Genomic DNA, 13,424 nt, shown 5'->3' with positions numbered 1-13,424 from the left:
TTTTTAATTTTTAATTAAAATAAAATATAAAAGAAAATATATTTTTCATAAAAAAATTGTATTTAACCTTTTATATTAATTTTATAAAAAAATAAGTACATCCTTAAAAAAAAAAAAAAAAAAAAAAAAAAAAAAAGGTAAATTTATAAACCATAGTTAGTAACTATGGTTTTAAAAATATCTTGAAAACCATAATCACAGACTGTGGTTTTACAAACATCTTTAAGGGGAACTCGTGTAACCATACATCAACTAAAAAAAATATGAGATTTTAGAACTTTACTTTTTCTTTTTAATTTGTGTAAATTATGGATGTACAAAAATTTCTTAACGATGTACCAAATTTCCTTAAGAATGTACCTAAGATTCCAAAGTTCATTTTGAAGTAAGGGAAAATTTCTTACAATTTTCCATTGTCAATTTTTTCAAATTATCCTTAATAATTTTTTTCTTTACGACTGCTTTAAAATTATATTTTTTGTTTTATTTTTTTGTTCATATTTTCCTTGAAATTTTGAGAAAATAATTTCACCCACATGCATTCCCATAAAATTTTATATATTTATGGTAATTAAAATATTTATTTGTTTTATGAATTTTATCACATATGAATTAAAGAAAATTATTTTTTCATATTATTTTATATGACAATTAATTCCAACGATTACGATTTTAGGTTATTCCTTATTAAGTATGATTTGAACTTATGTCTTGGTTAAAATGTATAATTTTTTAATTATATGAAAGAAAAATAAGTTATGGTTGTAACAATTTGTTTAGTTAAAATTTCTTTCATTTAGACCTTAGGATGCATTTGAGTCTTATTTGTATAAATTATCAAGGTAACAAGTGAATGACATAACATCACTAATTTGAATTGACATTTTATATAAACTTAAATGTATGAACCAAACTATTATAGTTCTACAAACATGAAAAAAGGTCTCAATGTGTCCTACATGATGGAATCTTTTTTTTTTTTCATTGTGAACATCTACGGTAGATGACCATATTTGTTGTATCCATCTATGTTATTTGAAAATTTTTCATTTCTATAGACTGTGACATGCCATCTACATGAGTTGTTGAGTCAAATAAGACTAATGAAAGTAGAACTCAACATACACATGGAGCTTGATGTCCTCTAGTCACCCATACATGTAATCGTGTAGCATGAGATGTCCCCTCAAGAAAAGGTTGAGGTGCAAAGGACTTTGTTATAGATAAAGATGCAATAGACTCTATAACAGGTGGGGGTGCATCCAATGATATAGATGGCTAGGGTGAAGGTGGAAGTAAAGGTGAAAAAGTCTGCATAGATGTAACATAAGGGAGGAAAGGTAAGTCTAATGATATAAATGGCTCAACAAGGGTAATGGTGATGGTATGGTAGTCTCAAGTTGAGGTGAAAGGGTTGGTATGGACACATTGGGGGGAGAGACTGACGACTCTAATGATACATGATTGAAATAGAGGAAGGATAGATGTGACTAGTGGATGTGAGGGTTTTACCAAAGTAGATGTTAGAGGTACATGTCACTAACTAGCTCGACGACCACCTCTCCCTCGACCTCTAATGGATGGTACCGTAACAAGTGTAATCAATGATGGTGGTCTCATGGATGACCCGAAAGATGTGGATGACTCTTGTGTTGAGTGTATGCAATGGTCCTCTTTTATAGCACGTAAAACATCAATAGCAATTCGGTGAGTTTCCTCCAAATCATTTGAAATAGCCATTTGCGATACGATTGTGATCTGTATAAGAAAATGAAACATGAGGCATTTGCACATAATCTAAGTTTAACATTCATTAAAAAATGGTTTTGTATCTCAAATGGTCTCACCAATAACTCAGTGACAAAAGTTGTACAATGGAACCTCATATGATCTCAATGCAAAACAGGTGCGATTAGGCATCGTGTGATACGTCGATACCATTGTATATATGGATCATAAAAATCCATGGTAGTAATAGCAAGTGGTGTTGTCGCAATACACTCAGAATGAGTAGCCCAAAGAGAAATATATTGAGCATGGAATGTCACTCAATCATATTGATGTCGTCATCGTCTTTCTACTAAATGTAGCTCTATATCTATCAAACAAGGTGGAGGTATCCCTTGTTGCATACGAAACTAGCATAAAACTCACTCTGATTTATGCCACTTGATAACATCAAAGCAAATTAGAGGTGACATAGTTCATCAAATGTCTTCGTCAGCTTGACATATAACCGAAATATGTGCAATTAAATTTGTTGTATATGGCTCCCATAATACCTATAATTTAAATAAATAAATAAAATTAGTCACATTGGTGCAAAATGTTGCAATTTTGAAATTAACAGCAAAGTCTTTTTTATAACATAGGTATTGTCCAAAATACAAATAACGTAATGTTAACATCCAAAGCTAACTAAGGCCAATGAAAAGTTAAACACAACTAAATCATTAATGAACTTATGTCTATGTTAAAGGAAAAATACAATATCAATGACACATCACAAAGACCCAACACCCATGTTCTTATTTGGACAAGAACAACAATTGTGACCACTTTGTTTGCACAAACCACATGTAATCGAGGTTTTACCTTTTCTAACATCTATTTCATTATGCAAACGAGTAAATTTAGGTCATCCACCTGATACACGTTTCGTTGAATCTATAAGCACAATAATTGGGCCAACATATGGCGGCCACTAGTACTCATTGTGTATAGGGTCAAACAATGGTGCCCAAGTGCTAAAGTATGATTGCATAGTATAATAATGTTAAACAAATGATCGAAAATCAATTGAATGAAAATGACATGCCACTAGAATATGACTACATGGGAATCCATATATGAGTGTTTTGCCACATATGCATCCATGGTCATGTAGGTTAACACGATATGTTCGCCCACCAGATGATGTTTTTTTACTACCCTTACTGGCCTTCACATGAAACAGTCATTGGAAGTGGTCATACAAAACAACCTCATGAGAATCTGCCTTAACAACATTTGCATTAATATTAGCATCAACATAAGGAGTGTATTCTTCACCTGAAGTAAGTCGACTAGCACCATGTTCTCTTCTTACAGCAAGGTAACTATTAACTCGATAAAATCTCAATTGAACAAATGCAATGATAGGAAAGCTTCATGCCCCTTTAAGCACACTATTGAACACTTTTGACATGTTCGTAGTCATTATGTCATATCACCGACCTCCATCATGTGATAGTGTTTATTTCTCAAATAAAATGACCTCCAACCAGTTGAGTGCATCTTGATTAATTCTCCTAATTATGTTCACATGCATGTTGAACTTTTTTACCTTAGTTTCTAAGGCGGCTCTACATAAAAATTGTTTCAAGCATTTGTCCTTAAAGGGAGTCATAAAGTTGCTAGCAAGATGGCGCATACAAATCCAATGATATGCATTTGGCTAAGACCAACCAAGATAAACATCAGCAAACATAGCCACAATGCCCGGATGACGATCAAAGATAACAAAAAGACCTCTCCTTTGAGTTACTTGATTTCTAATACTTGCCAAAAACCATCCCCAACTATCAACATTTTCACCCTCAATTAATGCAAAAAAAAAAAAAAAAACAATTGATTATTTTCGTCATACCCCATGACAATCATTACAGTGCCCATATACTTTCCATACAAGTGTGTACCATCAATAGTTAGCACAAGACGACAATGCTTGAAGCCTTCTATGGAAGGATGAAATGCCTAAAAGACTCGTTGAAATACCTCTTCATTTCGCTTATTACCTGAGAATGTTTTAGAAATTACAACACATCCTGGATTTGGTTGCTCTAAGGCACCAAAAAAATGTGATAGTTTAGGTATGATTTATAGAAATCACCAAACAAATTAGTTAATGTTTTACACTTACCTTTCGAAGCCTTAGTGTATGAGATCTAGTACTCAAATCTTTCTACAACACTTGCTTGAATGGCAGCCACTGAAAGTGTGAATTGTGTCTTAATCATTCCTTCTATATGGGCAGCTATCAGGTTTGAGTCTAGTTGATGATGGTCTTGGTTCATGTAAAGATTGACACATGTGTATGGGCCACTATATTTTTTTATTTCAAATAAAGATGTCCCTTTAACAACCGTAGCACGAAGTCTCCAAGGACATTGAGACTGTTCAGCTTTCTTACATCTTAGGACCAACAATTTCTTTGTGGATGACAAAACAATATACTCTTGGTGCAAATTAATAGAGTACATCTTTACAACATATTGCAAATCTCTTTTGGAATTAAATATTTGGCCAATTGTGAACTCTCCAATTGGATATCCTGTAAGAGTGTTTCCCCATGGGGTCCAATCACTTGACACAACATGACTAATGTTCTCAACATTTTCAAATTATGGTGATGGTGCTAGATGATATTGCATTGGAGATAATTCAATTGGGTCATCTAAATCCTCTATATCTGGATTGTTTGACAAGTTAGATCATTTCCCATCCACCATCACATATCTCATTTGTTCTCTTTCAATTCTCATGAATATCTAAAAAAGATGAACTACATTCCTTATCCTAATTATCATCATTATGAACATCCTTGGCTCCTACATTGTCATCATCACATTGTCTTTCTTCTTCATCTTCTTCATCCTCTTCCACTCTATGCTCAAAAGTAAATGGATTTTGAACATTACTAGTACCATCATTTTCACCAAGTAACAAAGGTGTGCAATTACCAATTGGTGAACTCATTTGTTAGTCATTCGGTACTTGTTCAACAAATAACTCAACTTCATCCATCTCAAATCTATTATGCATTTCTAACATTCGAGCTACACCACTATCAATTTTTACTAAGCAAGGTTGGAATTTATTCTCTCTTTTTATAGGATACTTACAACTAAAAATTAATTGAAAATGTTCTCTATTAATATCAGTGACTGAGTATATCATTTCTAGCAATTGTTTATATATTGTCCCACAAGGCACATCAATAGTTCCAACCACAACTCTATCCCCAACATAATCAACATCAGTTTGTATTCTCACCATTTTCACATTACAAAAACAAACTATTGCCACCAATAAATTAGACATAGTTTACCTGTAAAAGAAGCCAAAAAAATCAAATCAATTTCATTTTTAACCACAAAATTACATAATAGAAAACATTAGTAATAACATCAATTTGTAATGAAATAACAAATAACAATAATAGGGTATGTTATTAAGAATAATCAAATAACAAATAACACATTAATATCCAAATAATTCAATGTTTTTTATTAATATATTTTTTTTATTATTTATTACCATTAAAATTGAATAAAATGTTGTTATTTTTCCATTAAAAATTAAAATGTCGTTGTTTAAGCTAGCCATATTAAGTGGAAATTTTTTTTAAATTTGTTCAAAAATTGATTTTATATAAGTTTCAAAAATAAATGTAAAGTGTACATATTCAGATAATTAATAGTTACGACTAAAAATATTTTAATATTTTTCCATTTCTTTTTTCATTAAAATAATTAAAAAAGAGAAAGTGGAATAGACATATTAATTCACTTTTGCTTATATCTTGTTAATTTTTAAAATTTTCTAATTCGATTCAATTTTTACATTTTAGAATTTAATAAGTTAAATTTTAAGTAAAAACTAATATTTTCTATATATTAAATTTATTTTTAATGTTATTTCTTATTTTTTATTTTTTTTAATAATATAACATTTTGGTAATGATTTTACATGTAATTAATGAAAGTTTTATTTAAAAGTAACATTAATAATAACATTTTTAAAATATAATTTTGATTTGTTTAAAAGGGAGGACTAAGTGTTTTTTTAGAATTTTTTTTGCAGATATTTTACATTTTCATACAATATCATTCCAAAGTCCGTTTTTAAGACTTATTACCAATTTAATCAATTTATAATATTTGAACAAAATAAATTAAAATATACCCAATAAGGCCATTTTTATCATTTAGATCCTTGACTCTCCCAACTTTTATACAATTTAATAAGTCCAAAAATAATAATTAAAATAGTAATTTCTTTCTTCTTTCAATTAAATATTATAAGATTTGTAGGATCTATGTACATATATATTATCCATTCTTAAATAGTAATTTAACTAATTTAATTTTTTAATTATCTAGTTGGCCAAAATGAGAAATCTAAAATAAATATTAATAAAATATAAATATTAAATACTGGGTGTGCTAAATGAAAAAAAACAAAAATATGTCTCATACTTAGCAATAACATTTATAGATTGAAAATAAATGAAATTTAATTTTTTTAAAATTTCAAATAGAAATGGGGATAAACAGGACATTGGAAATTGCAAGAAAAGTGAGCATAAAACAGGGGGTTGATAATTGCAAGGAAAGTAACCATAAAACGTTAATTGTTGCTTTCGATTTGATTCTTTGTTTATTTTTTATGTTTTTAATGTTTCATTTGTCTTTGTTTGGTTAGTGAGAAAGCTGAGAAAAATAAGAGGAAAACAACTCATTAACCACTTTTGTCCTCAAACCCACTTACCCAAATATTTGGTTATTATTTTACCCAAAATTAAATTGATTCAAAAACTTAACTGTAAGAAGTTACTGATGGGAACTAAAAGTGATGGTGGGAGCCACTGGTACGTAGGAGCGTAGACAGTGAGGAGAGAAAATGAAGTTAGGGTCTCAGATAAAAATGACTTTGGGATAAAAGTATGTTGATGGGTTTCGATAAAAAACAAGGGCCTTTGAATAAAAGTGTGTTGAATGGAAAGAAAAGTCAAAGATAACATGCTGTGGACTCAAAAGAGGAGTTTGATATATACTACTTTGGTTCTTTTTTTAAAAATAAAGGTTACTTTGACTACAAACTCTAAAAACAATATATAGTACTTTTGATTACTTGACCTGGTCATCCAAGGTGAAACAGTTCTTAAAATAGTTCTATAACATGCAAATTCCCATTTATAGAGATAGCAGTCAAAAGAGGATGGAAAGTGTAGGAGGGAAGAAAATGAGGTCGAGAAAAAGAAGATCAAACTGAAGGTGCAATTAGGTTTTAGAATTTTGAGTGGTTCTCGTTGGAGATTGAAGAAGAGCATTGTTATCTTTTAGGAAAATAGGATGGGTCTAATTAGGGATTGTAATTCATGTTGGCAGGTTGTATCATGCCAAAACCTGTTGTAAATAATAATTAGATTAAAAGCATAAACTTAAATACCATCTAATTATTAAATGAATAATGCGATGTGTAATCCATTTAATCATCAAGTTTTATATAATAATTAGATCAAATCATGTCTTTCTTCAATTAATATGATTAACTTCTCAACTTATTTAATCATGAAGTCCTATTTAATGATCATATTGACTTAGGTCTTATTTGAGTCAATATGATTAATTTCTTAACATAATATGTTTATGAATAAATTGGCTTATTTATTCAAAATTAGATTTTAAATAAGTCAAATATAGGTTAAATAGGTTATAATTATAATATATCAAGTTAATCAACACAATTATTAAATATAGTTTAATTTGGATCAAATTATTGTTATACAAGTTAAACTAAAAAATAACTATTTATCAAATGGATTACCAAATTCAACACAAATTTAAACCTAATACAATTATTTTCAACTCAATCAGTGGTTTTGCTTATAAATTGTATCAAATTTTGTCACTCTTAGATCTAAATACATAAGATTGTATTAAAATATTTTTTTTGTAATTATTTTTTGTAAAATTACCCAATGTTTGTAAAAAAAAAAAAAAAAATCCCACAACATTTGTTTTGAAAGTTTAAAAATAAAATTTCTTAAAAAAATATCAATTTCTTTTCTTTTCTTTTTTTGTAGTGTCCTTTTACTTTATTTTCGTCTTCTTTTTTTCACAGCTTACAATGATCTCAATTTCTTTTCTTTTCTTTTCTTTTTTTAAATTAGATTTGAATTCATGTCTCCATTAATTGAAGTGCAATTATCCCTTGAGTCAAGGAGCTATTACCATGATAGATCCAAATGTAAACTACAATTGAATTTGCAAAGGATACCATCTAAACATTATTTATTGCGATTACATAAATGGGAAAATAAAAAGAAAACATACTTAAATTATGGCACATTGATGAGCAAAGGACAGCCACCCTAGTAATATAGTGGCATCTTAAATCACAAGTACTATGTTTGACAGCAATTGGTGCATATTTTAAACATGTCCACCAATTTGTTTTCTATAATATAATGCCTCTCCCTGGAATTAATCCATCTTAGAAGCAAATCAGACAAAACATTATCAGCATGCATTGGCCTCCTTGTGCTCTTGTTCTTCCATGGTATCACAAAGAGACAAGCCCTTTGTCTCCGGCAAACAAACCACAAACAACCCACAACACAAAATCAACAACCCAAAAACTCCATAGGACAAAAACGCATTCGTCTTCCCCGCAGCAATCAATATTGTACTGACCGTGCCGCTGGACATGAGCGCTTGCCTCACCATGGCTACCGCCAAGCTCCTCACACAAGTTGGGAACAGTTCAAGTGTGTATATCATTAACACAGAGAAGACGGTGCAGGCGCAGAAGAAGGATATCAGCTCCAGCCCCACCTGCAATTCCTTCATTCCATGGCCTACCACCACACACATTATACTAGACACCCCACTGATGGTGGTCAAAGCCAGCACTGAGCTTCTCCTGCTCCATTTACCTATATAGAACATGGTGATCAATGACGAGGGCATCTCAGCCAAGACGTTAAGCGTAACACTCAAATAGAGATTGTATGCTAAGTTTCCGACCCCCAATGGCATGCCATAGTACATAATTCCAATCCCAAATGCAATTACCATAACTGCAAGTAATCTTCGAGAAGCCCATCTTTTCTCCAGCAACATCTTGATTGATAAGTGAAGATTCATCTTCATCTTTTCCTGTTTGAGCAATGCCCCTGATAGACACAAGTCTAAAGACTTTAAACTTGTATTATTCTCCATGGGTGCTAGTTTTTCCAGTGTTGCTAATGCTTCTTCTTTCCGCCCTTGCATGAAAAGCCATCTTGGAGACTCGCAGACTAGGAAACGGATTAAAAGACAGTAGAAAATTGCTGGAATGGAAGTCCATACGTAGAGAAGTCTCCATGAGGAGCTCCTATTCATATAAGCCATAGCTGGTAATGACAGAAACCCTAGGGTGCAACAGAGGAAGCCGATGGTCCCCACTTGGCCACGCCAAGCTTTTCCAACTGTTTCTGTTGATAACACAAGGGCGGAAGCTCCAATTGATGCCCTCCCAAAACCACTGATAAATCTTAATGCTGAGTACATCCAAATGTTGGTAGAGAAGACAGTTAAAAGCGCCGCGACAGACATAGTGAGACATGAGAGGAATAGCATGTTCTTCCGGCCAAATGATGAGTCCGCCACTGGAGCTAGAAGAAATCCACCAAGCAAGCACCCCATGAAGAAAGAGGTAGCAGGCAGGCCTTTGATGATCGAACTGACACATTCAAGCGACCATTCTGATATGAAAAATGTGTATGCAGGCTTGTCCCACTCCCATGCGGTCTTGGGCAATAGGCAAATGTTGGAACCTGAGTTGCAATCCTCAGTACTGAGATGATTGCAGTGCCATGTTGGCTCCGCGTCAGTGAAGATGGAGATGAATGTTTGTTGCCCATCAAACAACCATGCCAAAGATACAAGGATGGCATGCAGCAACTGTGCCCATGCAAAGCCTCCTATGCTTTGCTCGATGAACTCATCGAGGGAAGGAAGCACTTTCTCAACGCTTGGCGTTTCAGACTCTATCGAACTAGATAGTGAAAGAGGCTGAGATAAATCAGATTGGGAGAGCAAGGGGGTTGCATTGGCCATTCTGCTGATCTAGGGTTTTGATGTTAATTCTCTGGATGGTGATGGAAAGCCAAAACATACGAGTATTTATATACTAAGAAGGAAAACAGTATGAGAAGTTGGAATCCAAATTTTTTTCAATGGTTAGAAATATTAAAAATACTTCTTAAAATTAAAATCAAATAAATTCTTATTTTATTTAAAAAGTGTTCTCAAAAACAATGTTTGAGAGTAATTTTAAAAATTATTTTCTAATATTTTCTAAAACGAAAGCTTATTTGAAAAATTAAAATATTTTTAATCTGTATTTTATATTTTTAAATATGTTTTAAAACTAACTTCTATATGTAATACTCTTTTTTTTAACATTTCATATTTATATAATTATTCTTTAAAACAATTTACAATAACTAAAAAAACAAATAAAAGATGTTATTTGAAAATAATTTAGGACATATTGGATAACTATTTTCGAAAACAATTATGAAAAATAGTTTTTGACAATAATTTTTAAAAATTGTTCTCTAATTTTTGTAAAACAAAAATCTTTTTGAAAACCTAAAATGTTTTTAAATTGTTTTTAATATTTTTAAATATGTTTTAAAAATAATTTTTATATCTTCTCTTTTATTTTTAATTATTTTATATATTTATATAATTATTTCTTAAAACAACTCTCAAAAAACATATAAAAATAATAAAAAACAATTAAAGGATATTATCTGAAAACACTTTATTTTCTATTCTTAAGGATAGAAAACAAAAAACAGTTTTTTGTTGTCAAACGTATTTTTTGTATTTTTTATTCTAAAAAACAAAAATTGTTTCCAAATAGTCCTTTATTTTCTGCTTTTTAAGGATCAAATGTGTTTCCTGTTTGTTTTTTTTTAAATAAAAAACTATTTTCAAAACGCATAGATCCACTTTAACTTTTATGTAATCGGCCATTTGTTTTCTACCGTGATTAATTTGGCTACCATATCGTCCAAATACGTTGTATGTAATACTGAAATTCGCACATCACGTGATCCCAGCTTGCATCAGCTCTGAAGTCTTCGATTACGGCAAGGAAGCTATTATATATCCTTGCAATTTCAAAATAGTTCATCATGGGTTTTGATACTACTCTTCAAGTGAATGATGATGGATTGAATTGAAAGTATGAACAAATTTTCAAACCAAATACCCTACACCGCACACTAACGTCCAAGGCAATAAGTTGAGGTGGATTAATTATGCATGCTCAAGGAATGGAATCAATATTAATTAATGAATAAAATACGTCGAGTAGTAGCTAAAGAATCAAGAGATAGATTTATATATATAATTGTTATAGTGATTCTTTTAATAATTATGAGAATATAAACTTAAAGTCAAAACCTAATATCATAATTTCCAAAGAGAATATAATATTTTCATAGATATGAAATAATTACTTTGATATGTCAAAATAGAATTTATTTTTTTTTTTAAAAAAAAGAAAGAAACATTTTTCTAATTTTCATATTAAAAGTTTTTTTTTTAACTCGAGATCATTAATATAAAGATAGAACCTGATCATCACTAGAAGGTCTTAATTTTCATTAGATTTTTTTCATTTTTCTTTTTTAGCTTATTGGATAAATAAATAAAAAAATGTTTTGGCTTATTTAAAGTATGATCGAACCAAGTCTTACGGTCTATATGGTAATCTTATCACTAGAAGTATCCGTCACATGTTAATCAAATCACACATATGAAAAGAAAATAAAGGAAAACATGAAATTTTATAGTAATATACTTACTTTAATCATGAAAATTTGGAATTTTTATAACTTTATTCCTATTGCCTTTTTTTGTCACCATGCCCATAAAATTGAGTTAACGCAACAAGAGGTATTTGGCAAATCAACTTAATGATTTAATATGACTTGATAGTTTAATTTCACTCATGAAGTAAATTAAACATATTTAATAAAATAATTTAATATATATTATAACTTAATTTAAGTATTAAGTCAAAATAATTAATTTATTTATTTTTAATATCAAATCCTTTTTAATTTATTTGCCCACACAACAGTATATTTTAAAATTATAATTTTAAATCTATAACTCATTTTTTATACTAAAAATTTTATGATTATTTTATTTATCTACATTAATACTATAGATATAGATATAGATATTCTATAAATAAATTTAATTTATTTAAGATTAATGAAAATAAATATGAATTAAAATCAATGAAATAAATATTAGTTAAAATTAATAAAAACAAATATATCAATACAATAATTTAGAATAAATTTTAAGTTAACTTTATCAAATAATCTTAATATTTACAATAATAAATTTTAAATTAATAATTTAAAAATAATTAACTTAAAATCAAATAATAAGTATTAAGTTTTACCAAATGTAACTTCACCTGTCATTCTTACTCAAAAATCAAAGTAAGGTCATGGCCAACTACAAGCTGTATATAGCTTCGAAGATAACTCCATGGATCAAATGCCAAAATATGATTGTAAGATAGATTTCTAGTGAAAAATCCTACTTTGAGAAAATTATGTTGACCATCGACTCTCGCATGCACCAGATTAGTATTTGAGGCTAGTGTCACCGTCTTCATTCATTATCCAGCGAGGATGCATTCCAGGTCCAGCTTGCGTGTCCGGGGGAATTCTGCAATACTGCTGATGTACCACAACTATGCTGTACGTTACATCACTCCCGTTAATCATCTGACATTCTGCAGTGCCCAATTCGAATACCTTGGGGAGTAATTCGAGTTTTGGGTCAAAATGGCCCATTTTAAAAAAAAATGTAACATATAGCCACTTTTTTAAACTTATGTTCAAAGTGGTCTCTTTGGTGCCACATAAGCGTCATATCATTAAAAAAAAAAAATTTATCATTTTAGTTAAACCCGCAATTAACAAATGTGGCTTCATATTTGAACTAAAACCGCAGTTGGCAATTGCGGTTTCATTTTTTAATTGAAGTCGTAGTTGCCAACTGCGGTTTCATTTTTGAACTAAAGTCGCAGTTGTCAGCTGCGACTTCATTTTTGAACTAAAGTCGTAGTTGCCAACTGCGGCTTTAGTTATTTTTTTTAAATTTTAAATTTTAATTAAAAATTATTAAATTACAATTTATTATTGAAATTTTAAAAATATACTTAAATAATAAATTATTTATATTTAAATTTAAAAATCTAGTTACACATAGGCTCTATGTGAGATTATATATGTTTTTTATTTTCCACTATATTAATGTTTAGTGAATATTTTTTGTGACTTTAATTAAATTATTAAAAATTACATTTTGTAGTAGACTTTTTGTAATTAATATCATTAACTAATTTTGTAAAAAAATCTATATATGACAACTACAGCTTAAGAGTATACTATTATTTCGATAAAGATAAATTTGTCATAATACAAATAAATTAATATTTTAAAAAACAAAAAATTAAACATTTTAAATTAATAAATTATAAAATTTTATATATTATTTATAAGTTTATTATTTTAAGATTATTAATTTATTAATAAATAAAACATTCATTTATAATATCTTCTATTTATTAATTTA

General features: G+C 29.6%; 1 protein-coding gene across 1 annotated transcript; it reads right to left on the bottom strand.

Annotated features, from left to right (window-relative positions):
- Nucleotides 1-8,285: 8,285 nt before the first annotated feature.
- On the bottom strand, nucleotides 8,286-9,866 carry LOC117908368 (organic cation/carnitine transporter 2-like). Its single transcript, XM_034821952.1, has one exon. It carries the CDS (start codon nucleotides 9,864-9,866, stop codon nucleotides 8,286-8,288), a length of 1,581 nt encoding a protein of 526 aa, XP_034677843.1.
- Between the last annotated feature and the right edge of the window lie 3,558 nt (nucleotides 9,867-13,424).

This window comes from Vitis riparia, chromosome 19 (assembly GCF_004353265.1).
Source record: "Vitis riparia cultivar Riparia Gloire de Montpellier isolate 1030 chromosome 19, EGFV_Vit.rip_1.0, whole genome shotgun sequence".
NCBI lineage: Eukaryota > Viridiplantae > Streptophyta > Magnoliopsida > Vitales > Vitaceae > Vitis > Vitis riparia.
This window is presented reverse-complemented; position numbering and strand designations above follow the sequence as displayed.